Genomic DNA, 12,935 nt, shown 5'->3' on the forward strand with positions numbered 1-12,935 from the left:
GTTCGCTGCGTTAATCCAAATTAATCTCTGGTTAAATATGTTCCCAGGGTTAATTCTGCCCACGTATTCACGGCCTAATTCTACCAGGGAGCAAGTGTGTTTGCATTTCAAAGCGCTGTTCTTAATGCGATCCCAGATGCTAATTCAATCGCTCCTTGACAGGTAGAGGAATTCAAATAACAATGAAAATTAACAATTCGAGCATCTTAATAAAGACTTCATCCACCAGCGAAACAAATATGTTTTTGGAAGGACGGAAATGCGCAATATTTCTCATGAAACAAGTACGTATATACATCACGTACATTCGATCATTTACTGATTTTGCCAGGGAGTCTTGTACTACATGGGGTTCAAATCGCTTTGTTTCTCAGTCTTTCAAAGAAAAAGAATAAACTTTTACTGCAACTTAACTATAGTGTCTTATCAATAAGTTTCATAATGAACACGACAAACGTCGACTGTTTATCGATGTATCAATACCAAAGGACCAGTTCAAATCCTGGCCAAGGAAGATGTACTTATCAATTATAATTTTTTGGATGTAACTTATCATCAAGGTATAGTAAATTCGATATTAAAAGATGCTTGTGGCTTAAAGTTTGTGAATATAAAGGAGTGAGGCATGGGTAGGTGAAAAAATTCGTATGGTGTGTGTGTGTGTAAGTGTGTGTGTGTGTGTTGTGTGTGTGTGTGTGTGTGTGTTTGGGTTCGTTATTATTATTACTGTTAGCCAATTAGCAAGCTAGACTGAAAAAACAGAATGCTACAAACTCAAGTGTTAAAGTACGAAAAACATGCCAATATTAGAGTATGAACGTCATAAGCACAGGCTGTAAGAAAACAAATAATACGCACGCAATAGTATGACTACTAAAGGTTTTGGTAAAATGTTCAATATCAACAGAGGAAAAACGTTAACACATTAGCGTCGCTGCTTATGAAGTAGGATTAAAAAAAATCACTCCCTATGAAGACTTGTAATACTGCTAAAGAAAATGAAAAATATAAACACATTATGGGGCAGTACTGAAGCGACTAAACCTTTATCCTGAGAAGACTGCTAATACAATATTTCAAAATTACAACCAATAATCTTTGGAAAATTGTTTTAATAGAAAAATTTTATATGACAATTCAAGAACTAAGAGAGCCCTTTGTCTTTCGGTTGTAATTCTAACTTTAGGATTAATATTGAGCAGAGAGACATATAAAGGCCTAATAAAATGACTAAAGAGGTTTATTATTAATGAAAGATGATCTAAGAACTTCAAAGAAAAACGAAATTGAGTCAGTCATGACCCACCATAAGAATCTGTTGATCAATCCCTTATCACTGAGGACGGTAATAAGAACTATAAGGAACCCACTGGGTCATAAAACACATTTAATATTATGAGAGAGAGAGAGAGAGAGAGAGAGAGAGAGAGAGAGAGAGAGAGAGAGAGCATCGATACCTTACCATGAGTGGATTCGTTTCGAATCTGAAGCGTGATTCAGTACTTTGGTGTGCTTTCTTGGTCTACCGGTAAACCTTCACTGACGTCATAAAAACTCATCGTTGTTGGCAGCTGATGCTACTCAGCACCAACCATGCTTTATCATGATATTGGCTACGATGCTACGAATATTTATCGGCCGCTAAAAAAAATAAATAAATAAATAAACTCACTGTAACCGATTTATGATGGCCAATACCCATAAAAAAATTCCAAAAATTTGTAGCGGAGACCAAAGTAGCGGAATAGCTCCAAACCATTTCACGATAAGAATATATATATATAAATAAATATATATATATTATATATATATATATTATCTATATATATATATATATATATATATATATATATATATGGATATATATATATGTATATATTATACATATTTTATATATATATATATATCATATATATATATATATATCTATAATATATATATATATATATATATATATATATATATATATATATATATATACATACACGTTGCGGAAAAAGATTAGTGTAGGCGTAAGACGCAAAAAACTCCAGATCAAAGATGTGACGGTATTTTCTAAACCTACTTTATTTTAGGTTTTTAAAAGCGTCAGGCATCCTTCGTGTAAAGCAATAAGCGCTCGCCTCCTCTCTTTCTATTTGATTGCCAGTTTATGTAACAGCTGTGTTCATCTTCAATGGTTAACGCACTAAAATAATATTTTCTGCCAAAAAGCTTTTTAAAACATCAATAAATGAATTCGAGATCTCAATCCGAAACGTTTTGATAATTATATTTATTATTTATCAGTAATAGTAATAATGATTAACAGATAAACTATGATACCATAGTCATCAAAGTCATTAACGATTTTCTCTCTCTCTCTCTCTCTCTCTCTCTCTCTGTCTCTCTCTCTCTCTCTCTTAAAGCGAGCTTTCGTCTGGAGCTGCCAGACATCCTCGGGCTGGGAAGCTGAGGGTGGACTGATCTTGGTGCGGTGTCCGTCCTCCTTATATCTGTGGTTGACAGCAGGGGGTCTGCCCCATGCTTGTCACCTATTGGCTGGTGGCGGTGAGTCTTGTTTTCATTGGCTGCCTGAGCCAGGTCTCAAGCCACTTTCTTCGGGCCGATGGTTGCGTTGCAACATATCCTGCAGCCGCCTGGACCTCCTAAGCGGCGCTGTAACATTGATGGGCGTTGCGCTACGCTGTGGGACGTCACGGTTACTTTGATTTCCATCGGCTGCAGGAGTACCTCGTTCGGGGCGTTGTCATCCATAGAGTTGTCATGATCGGTGGTGTCATTGTTGGTGGCAGGTCTTCTCATACTCGTAGGGAGGAGAAATTCTTCCTGCGTCGTATTCAGAGTAGGTTTTATTTGCTGGATGAGTAGCGCCTCCAGCAGGCGCAACCGACGGGCATCAGGGGCCTTCCCGATGATCTTCGTGTTCTTTATGATGACATCTCGGGAGATGGCCTCGTGATGTTTGGTGCGGGCGTGATTCTTTATAGCCCCTCTTGGAGTGGCACGAGAGTCTCTTCGACAGTCGCATGGTAGTCATACCTACGTAGGCGCCGCTGCATTCGCGGACTGGGCATGTATACTGGTACACTACATGCGTCTGCTTCAGGGGTTCTCGTACCTGTGGAGAGGGGTTATTTTTCATAATAAGATCGCGCGTCCTCCGATTCTGGTAATATATGATTAGGTCGATATTCTTGGTGTCGTCAGTCGGGGATACATTATCAGAAATAATTTTCTTAATGGCGTCCTCTTCTTCACGGTAATGGGAACTCATGAAGGCTTTGTAGTACAGCTTGATATTATCCTGGTGAGTGTCCTGCCAGGTTGAGCAGTGGGAGAGGGCCCTCCTGACGAAGGCCCTGACGGTTGGTGCTTTTGAATCTGGCGGGGCACTCGTCTGTCTCCGTTGGGAGGCATAAGTCCTAAATTGGTTTTCTTTGTTTGGAGAACTTGAAGTACGGAGACCGTCTTCCGTCTTGCTTACAAGGACGTCGAGGAAGGGGAGCCGATCGTCGGAGCTGCGTTCGACTGTGTAATTCAGCACACTACACTGCCCGCCCCTACGTACGCCTTGGCTAAACGCCTCAACCAAATTTTGACCCCTTATGTCCCGAGTCGGTACAGCCTGCAGTCTTCGACAGAGTTCTTAGAAGCCATCAAGGACGCCCCTGGTACCGGGATTATCGCCTCGCTGGATGTAGAGTCCCTATTTACGAACGTGCCTGTCGACGAAACCATAGATATAATCCTTGATCGTGTCTACAGGAATCAGTCGACGGCGCCCCTCAACATACCGGAAGCCTCGCTCCGTATGCTGCTGGAGATATGCACGAAGAAGGCCCCTTTCTCCACCCACCGTGGCCAGATGTTCCGCCAAAAGGACGGCGTGGCGATGGGCTCCCCACTGGGGGTTCTCTTCGCTAACTTTTATATGGGGACCGTGGAGGAACGGGTCTTCGCCAGGATGCAGCAACCCCGCAGATATGGACGTTATATTGACGACATCTTTGTGCAAGTCGACGCCGAGGATGAGGTAGAAGCCCTCCGTCAAGCATTTCAGCAGTGTAGTGTGCTGAATTACACAGTCGAACGCAGCTCCGACGATCGGCTCCCCTTCCTCGACGTCCTTGTAAGCAAGACGGAAGACGGTCTCCGTACTTCAGTCTACACAAAGAAAACCAATTTAGGACTTTGCCTCAACGGAGAGCGAGTGCCCCGCCAGATTCAAAAGCACCACCGTCAGGGCCTTCGTCAGGAGGGCCCTCTCCCAATGCTCAACCTGGCAGGACACTCACCAGGAACTCGACCACGCCTCCCAAGTACTTGTGAATAACGGGTACTCAAATAAATTAATCAGCAAGGAAGTCCGCACAGCCCTGGAGAAATGGTACGGTAGTGAGAGCCCGCAGCCCCGCCCCAGGATAATATCAAGCTGTACTACAAAGCCTTCATGAGTTCCCATTACCGTGAAGAAGAGGACGCCATTAAGAAAATTATTTCTGATAATGTATCCCCGACTGACGACACCAAGAATATCGACCTAATCATATATTACCAGAATCGGAGGACGCGCGATCTTATTATGAAAAATAACCCCTCTCCACAGGTACGAGAACCCCTGAAGCAGACGCATGTAGTGTACCAGTATACATGCCCAGTCCGCGAATGCAGCGGCGCCTACGTAGGTATGACTACCATGCGACTGTCGAAGAGACTCTCGTGCCACTCCAAGAGGGGGCTATAAAGAATCACGCCCGCACCAAACATCACGAGGCCATCTCCCGAGATGTCATCATAAAGAACACGAAGATCATCGGGAAGGCCCCTGATGCCCGTCGGTTGCGCCTGCTGGAGGCGCTACTCATCCAGCAAATAAAACCTACTCTGAATACGACGCAGGAAGAATTTCTCCTCCCTACGAGTATGAGAAGACCTGCCACCAACAATGACACCACCGATCATGACAACACTATGGATGACAACGCCCCCGAACGAGGTACTCCTGCAGCCGATGGAAATCAAAGTAGCCGTGACGTCCCACAGCGTAGCGCAACGCCCATCAATGTTACAGCGCCGCTTAGGAGGTCCAGGCGGCTGCAGGATATGCTGCAACGCAACCATCGGCCCGAAGAAAGTGGCTTGAGACCTGGCTCAGGCAGCCAATGAAAACAAGACTCACCGCCACCAGCCAATAGGAGACAAGCATGGGGCAGACCCCCTGCTGTCAACCACAGATATAAGGAGGACGGACACCGCACCAAGATCAGTCCACCCTCAGCTTCCCAGCCCGAGGATGTCTGGCAGCTCCAGACGAAAGCTCGCTTAAGAAAGAGAGAGAGAGAGAGAGAGAGAGAGAGAGAGAGAGAGAGAGAGAGAGAGAGAGAGAGAGAGAAAATCGTTAATGACTTTGATGACTATGGTATCATAGTTTATCTGTAAAATTCAAATATATACACCTATTTTGACCCTGTATTTTACCATGACCTCTATAGGCGCTCTACTAGCCTGTTTAAGTAGCACTGAAAAAGCCACTATTCGCAAAATAGAGAAGAATCTCTACAAGTGTAACGCTGCTGAAGTAGCCATTACTTTTAATAAAATAATAATAATAATAATAATAATAATTATTATTATTATTATTATTATTATCAGTTTTATTATTATTATTATTATTTTGCCTATCACAGTCCTATAATTCGACTGGGTGGTATTTATAGTGTGGGGTTCCGGGTTGCATCCTGCCTCCCTAGGAGTCCATCACTTTTCTTACTATGTGCGCCGTTTCTCTGATCAAACTCTTCTGCATTAGTACTGGAGCTACTTCAGTCTCTAGTTTTTCTAGATTCCTTTTCAGGGATCTTGGGATCGTGCCTAGTGTTCCAATGATTATGGGTACGATTTCCACTGGCATATCCCATATCCTTCTTATTTCTATTTTCAGGTCTTGATACTTATCCATTTTTTCCCTCTCTTTCTCTTCAACTCTGGTGTCCCATGGTATTGCGACATCAATGAGTGATACTTTTTTCTTGATTTTGTCAATCAACGCCACGTCTGGTCTATTTGCACGTATCACCGTATCTGTTCTGATACCATAGTCCCAGAGGATCTTTGACTGATCGTTTTCTATCACTCCCTCAGGTTGGTGCTCGTACCACTTGTTACTGCAAGGTAGCTGGTGTTTCTTGCACAGGCTCCAGTGGAGGGCTTTTGTCACTGAATCATACCTCTTTTTTGTACTGGTTCTGTACAAGTGCCGGACATTCGCTTGTTATGTGGTTTATGGTTTCATTTTTCGTATTGCACTTCCTACATATGGGAGAGATGTTATTTCCGTCTATCGTTCTTTGAACATATCTGGTTCTTAGGGCCTGATCTTGTGCCGCTGTTATCATTCCTTCAGTTTCCTTCTTGAGCTCTCTCCTCTGTAGCCATTGTCATGTGTCATCGCTGGCTAGTTCTTTAGTCTGTCTCATGTATTGTCCGTGCATTGGTTTATTGTGCCAGTCCTCTGTTCTGCTTGTCATTATCCTGTCTCTGAATATTTTTGGGTCTTCGTCTACTTTATCAGTCTTTTCCCAATGCACTCTTGAGCCACTCGTCTTCACTGGTTTTCAGATATTGCCCAAGTGCTCTGTTCTCTATGTTGACGCAGTCCTCTATACTTAGTAGTCCTCTCCCTCCTTCCTTTTGTGTTATGTATAGTCTGTCCGTATTTGCTCTTGGGTGTAGTGCTTTGTGTATTGTAATATGTTTCCTAGTTTTCTGGTCTATGCTGCGGAGGTCTGCCTTCATCTATTCCACTATTCCTGCGCTGTATCTGATTACTGGCACTGCCCATGTGTTTATGGCTTTTATCATATTTCCGGCGTTGAGTTTTGACATAAGTATCGCCTTGAGTCTCTGCATATATTCTTTCCTGATCGTGCCCTTCATCTCTTAGTGTTTTATATCCCTTCCTTCGATTATTCCTAGGTATTATTATTATTATTATTATTATTATTATTATTATTATTATTATTATTGATAAACTTCATCTGAATCGCAATCGTAAATTCTTCGGTCACCGATAACAGATTTTAAAACAAATATCATTTTAACGTCAACAAAGAGGCAATACCTTTCATTATGAAACAGCAGCTCTGCTGCCTCGGGAATCTTTTTATTTTTAATTTTTTTTTTGCTCTCTCTCTCTCTCTCTCTCTCTCTCTCTCGCTGATAAACCCATATTTGTATTCCCGACGGGCATATGGCTTTGTTTAATGATCGGTATATTTCAATGAAATCCCGAATCTGTTTCTATTTAATATGCCGTGGTACCAAAATACAAACAGAATCGCAATTAATTTCCCATATTAAACGAATCTCTCTGCCGTTATGAGCATCAGCGGTGGCTCAAATGACTGAATTTTACAATATGGACTGGTACCACAGGTACACTTTATTCCTCATAGGTGCCCTTACGAGTCTCCGCCAATTATTTTCATTGCAAAATACAGGGCATTACTTAACAAAAACCGCAAAGAGAATGTGGTTCATGTCAGGTTTATCTTAATAAGTTCTCCAAATTACTGATCTTGCTACCTTTTACTATTATCTTCAAAATGTTCGTTATACCAATTTTACGTCAAATAAATCTACGGTTCAAGTTATAACGAAAAGATCTACGGCTCTAAACCATAAGCCTTGGAAAAGTACAATCATTTGGAAGCTGTCATGCATAAGTGCATAATCAATACGGAAATATGACAATAAATTTTCGACTTAATCGCAATTAATACTGAGGCTTCAATTCTGTATAATGCGTTAGAAAAAAAATTGTGTTAAAAATATACCATTTCTAGAGTAAATACGTCACCAGCTTGCTAACTAAAACCAAAGGAATCAAATTAGCAAACCAACTCAAAACGCAACATCGTTAATATATCTAACCTGAAACTTTTGAGAAACATCACCTTCTTACAAGGTAATAAAAGTGGCCACAGGACAAAATGTTAAAAGACCAACAATGGAACTGTAACCATATAAACAAATTGACATTAATAATAATCTTACCATGTTAGAAACAAGAAAATAAAAACAAATACTGTACATTATGATGACTAACCTTTTTGTGATCTTTACTTTAATGCGCATGGAACTGTATACACAAAACAATAATCCTTCATGAAAGATACAGTTCTTTTGAACAGAGTTTAACAGCACGGATAACAACGTTTAACTGGTTTAATTTTTGTGAGAATTCTTTCTGATAGAAAGAGTAAAATTGTCAGCATTAAAAAAAAAGCTGTTCAAAGTATGTTTCTACGCGAGATGTATAAAAGGTAATGAACAATGACAAATAAGTCATATAATATTATCCCAAACCGTAAAGAAGAACGGCAGTTTTTCAAATAAAATGGTAAATAGAAGTATGAAAAGTAAGCATGAAGTTTAAACCCTCATGCCAGTCTTAAGAAAAGATAAAATAGGATTTTGACTATGGATGACGCCTGTACTACTTAACTCACGGGTGCCATTCGTTGCAGTAATTTTGAGAGAGAGAGAGAGAGAGAGAGAGAGAGAGAGAGAGAGAGAGAGAATGTAAATTCAATTCATCATATAAGGATTTAATGCAAGCAGCAATGGTTCACAATGAAGCTTGAGAGCTACTGGAGTGAATGCTGATGACAGGAGGACCAACCTGAAAGTTCGTCTCAGTTCCACACAGTCTTCGTCACCCAGACCATCATCTGAAGGTTGGGAGTTGTAACCTCCTTGATCGCTCCAACCAGGAAACCACTCTGTAAATGAAAAAATAATATATATGAAGGAAATTAAAGCTAAAAGTTTGGAAAGTAAAAGCCACATAATCTATTGATTACACCTCTAAATTTTACACACATCTAAATATAATAACAGAACCTCATTGGTTATGAAAGTGATCGCCTGAACGGAAATCAGTGGAAAGATTTTATATGACTGATTTTAGTGCAGACATTTTTGAATTAAGTTTCAAAGCATCAACCATACACATGCGACAATAAGCTATGTACTGTGATTTCTGTCATTGATAGAAATCTTCCTTCAACGATCACATCTCAGGTCATTCAGTTATCTATTCAGTTTAATATATCATATTATATATACTACCAGATTTAGATTATACATATATATATATATATAGATATATAATATACTATATATATATATGATTTGTAAAGATTTTAAACAATATGATCATATTACCTAGAAATTTTGCTACGATTCACTACAGTAACTTAAAATAATAATTCTGACTAAAATCTCATATTAACCTTACTGATGATCGTGGCAATATATGTCAGTACTGCCTCGCAGTTGACAAGCAAAATTAACGAAAATAAGTTATATTTTAATGACTTCATATTCATAAATATTCATATACACAAACTTTTAATGTATAGTCTATAAAAACCATTTTTAAAGAAAAAAAATTGTCTGATTGAATCAATAAAGTTTTCGCAAGAATCTGAAATCGTCGGCATTTTTTCTATTCTCATGCATGTATCTGGTGAAAAATACCAAGATATTTTGCCTTCATGTACTGTTCTTTTTCAGGTAAAGACTAAGTTAGACGTCGTCTGCAAATGCCACACAGCACAGTGCCGATGTAGCTGTCGTGATAAAAGACTTGAAATGAAAGCTTAAATTCGACGAAACGGGGGTTTCTACAAAGCATTATTGATGCCATTAAAAAGGCTGCTTTCAGTGAACACACACACATATGTATGCATGTGTATATATATATATATATATATATATATATGATATATATATATATATATATATATATATATATAGATAGTAATATATATATATATATGTGTGTGTGTGTGTGTGTGTGTGTGTGTGTGTGTGATAAAAATTTCATTCTACAATTTTGCCGCCCTTATGAAAATTTTTAAATAGATTATACTGGCCTAGACTCTTTACTTTCGTATTTTGCTTTGTGGCATTTAGCATTTAAACGTGTTCTTTTAAATATAAGTGTGTATGTATGTTTGTGTGTGGGTATATGTATATAAATATATATATATATATATATATTATATATATATATATATATTAATATAATATATACACACACACACAAACATACATACACACTTATATTTTAAGAAACACAAGTTTAAATGCTGAATGACACACAGCAAAATACGAAAGTGTAGAGTCCAGGCCTGTTTAATCTATTTTAAAATTTTCAAAAGGGCGGCAAAATAGTAGAATGAATTTTTTTATCACATCTGCTCGAATACTAACAGCCATTACGAACCCAGCAACCATTGAAAGGGCCGAGGACACCTCCTGGGAAAAAGAAATGGAGCTTTTCTGACAGCGAGTGACTGTGACAGTCATGAAGTTTGTTTTAGCAGGAAACCTGACCTGATTTTTTCCCTATAGAGGAATATAACAAGCGTTTCATTTTATTGTCGCATGAACACAGCTTACTGTTATACCTTGAAATTTTTAAGGTTTATATATTTCTTTTGTAATGATCGGATCATGTTCACATATTCCTAGGCTATTCACATTCCTATCAAAATCTTGAATAAAACTAGTCCCGATTACATTTCTTTTAAATATCAGTGAACATCAATGTGCCGGTCATTTCAATCAATAATATGATTACATCTCTAAATGAGCAAGATGTGAAAGCTGTCACATGAATTACTTGGGATTTGACAATACAGATTAGTAAGTCCTTTTTTCTTTGTATTATTAGCTTCCAATAACACATTAACAATAAAAATTTTAATCATGTAGGGACTATCTTTATCAAGCGTCAGAACATGTTTCTATTAGTGTTTTTGTTATTATTGAAAATGTTATTCATCTTACTCAATATATCATCAGATATATCATTTTCTTGCCTATACTCCTATTTATAGTACACCTTCACCAAAGTTATATTCTGCTGTAAATACATGTAATACTCTTAACAATACTGACGTGAATACTATCTCCTAACTTACGGCTGAGGCACGAAAAACCAATGCAGAAATACGGTGGTTTTCTACATACATTTAATTTAAACTCATTAATTACTCTATGTATATGGCAGTCCTTCCCAGATAGGCTAAAAGAATTTTCAGCACAACTAGCAGATTTTATCGATGGCACCAATTCATTTAATCTATATATTATGAGTTTAAATTTTCGTTAACAGACAAAATGCATCTCGAATTCACAATATAGCTAAGGGCTATAGCAGGCGAGAAACATAACTTTCACATATAAAAAAAGGAGAATACCAAGTGAATCTATTTGGACTTATCAGTCACTAAAGGAAATGAACTTTCATCTCTCGCTTCCAAGGTGTTTGCAAAGGCGAGTCACTACGGTGTCACCTATATCAAGTATAAATCAAACAAAAAAACGCTTTTATACAGAGGGCGTTCATTAAGTGGTTTCTGTGAAAAAACATGAGTTCGAATTCCTATAAGATTATTTTGTCGGTATTCCTATTCCAGAAATCTTATTTTGCGTTCTAAACATTCCAGGTGATTATTAAAACAACATAATAGAAGAATGCTATATTTTCATTATTTTTATATTTCATTTTCAACACTAGTCTACGCTAGCCTTCAAATATCTTAAATAATTCTAGAGAGAGAGAGAGAGAGAGAGAGAGAGAGAGAGAGAGAGTTAACATGTTCCTAACAGACGTAGATAATACTTTCTCTTAGGAGGAATGTAATAAACAACGCACTCCCCATAAATTCACCATATAAAAACGCCAAGACACAGAAAGACACAAAAACACACAGACTCAGAGAGAGAGAGAGAGAGAGAGAGAGAGCTCAATGACAAGCACGTATACGTATATATACAAACACCGAATGGAGTAACGTTTATCTCGTAAACAATTTCCTCGCCTTTCCCGCATCGTCTGGAGTTTGTCTGGGAGCGACAGATTTATCAATAGCGGCTTCCATTCTCTGTTCTCATAGACATAGGGGGATCTCAAGTGCTATCATGACGCCTCTAACAATGGCCCCCAACCACAACATCCCCGAGCCACGTAATCACACCTTCCGCCTTACAAGACAAACATGCGTAAAGCAACGAATATTTTTAATATTTACTATTATAATAATCTTACGTGCGTAATTACCACTTACAACCGGTTCTCACGAACCCACCGCTCTATGTCTGACGACCTACCATGGTTAACTCATACTGACGGAACCTCATCGAAATGTCGTAGGCAGTCGGCATAGACAATCATATTGCTTTCCTTTTATGGCGCCAGTTGCGTATACTGGAGCCTCATCATTTGCACTCACAGATTTTGATCTGTAAGTTCCCAATCTGTCATTTTCAAATACGGCCTCTTACCTATGTTCACCTAATCATTCGTCCCAGCCTGTAACTGTGCTCGAGTTTCGTCAACTTACGATGGCAATTTTCCACTTGCCCTAACCCTCTAACCTATGCTTGTGCCTCTTTACAGTCTTTTATCTTAGCTACAACTTCCAGTAGTATCATGCCTATACACTAGAACCTAGTCATTTGAAACTTGCTGCCTCTAACTTATGGTTGTGAGTTGTCATTTGCACTAACAGCCTTTAACCTGCGCTGTCGTTGTGCCTCATCAGTTCCACCTCTCGCCCCTAAACCAGGGGTGGGCAAACTTTCCAGTGCAAGGGCCACATTCAGAAATTCACAATTTTATAGGGTCGCCAAGTATATTAAGCACAATAATTAATATTTAAAATAAACAAAATCAAAGGCTTTTAAAGAAAAAATGCAATTATTTAAAAAAAAATATTTTAAAGTACCGTAGAAGTTTCATATGAAATGCACTTATTTGAATGACAAAGAAACTCAGATGGGAAACAATGTTTATTAATTAGTATTTTAAAGTAGGAACCTCACACGAAACATATGAAATATAAAATAACCGTTCT

General features: G+C 38.7%; 1 protein-coding gene across 1 annotated transcript in view; it reads right to left on the reverse strand.

Moving 5' to 3' along the window:
• LOC135216596 (uncharacterized) overlaps positions 1 to 12,935 on the reverse strand; it is a 987,502-nt gene that overhangs the window by 407,270 nt on the left and 567,297 nt on the right. Inside the window, 1 exon segment of the mRNA XM_064251975.1 lies at positions 8,687 to 8,786. Within this exon segment, the coding sequence (XP_064108045.1) occupies positions 8,687 to 8,786 (100 nt within the window).

The sequence above is a fragment of the Macrobrachium nipponense genome, chromosome 6 (genome assembly GCF_015104395.2).
Source record: "Macrobrachium nipponense isolate FS-2020 chromosome 6, ASM1510439v2, whole genome shotgun sequence".
In the NCBI taxonomy this organism is placed as follows: Eukaryota; Metazoa; Arthropoda; class Malacostraca; order Decapoda; family Palaemonidae; genus Macrobrachium; species Macrobrachium nipponense.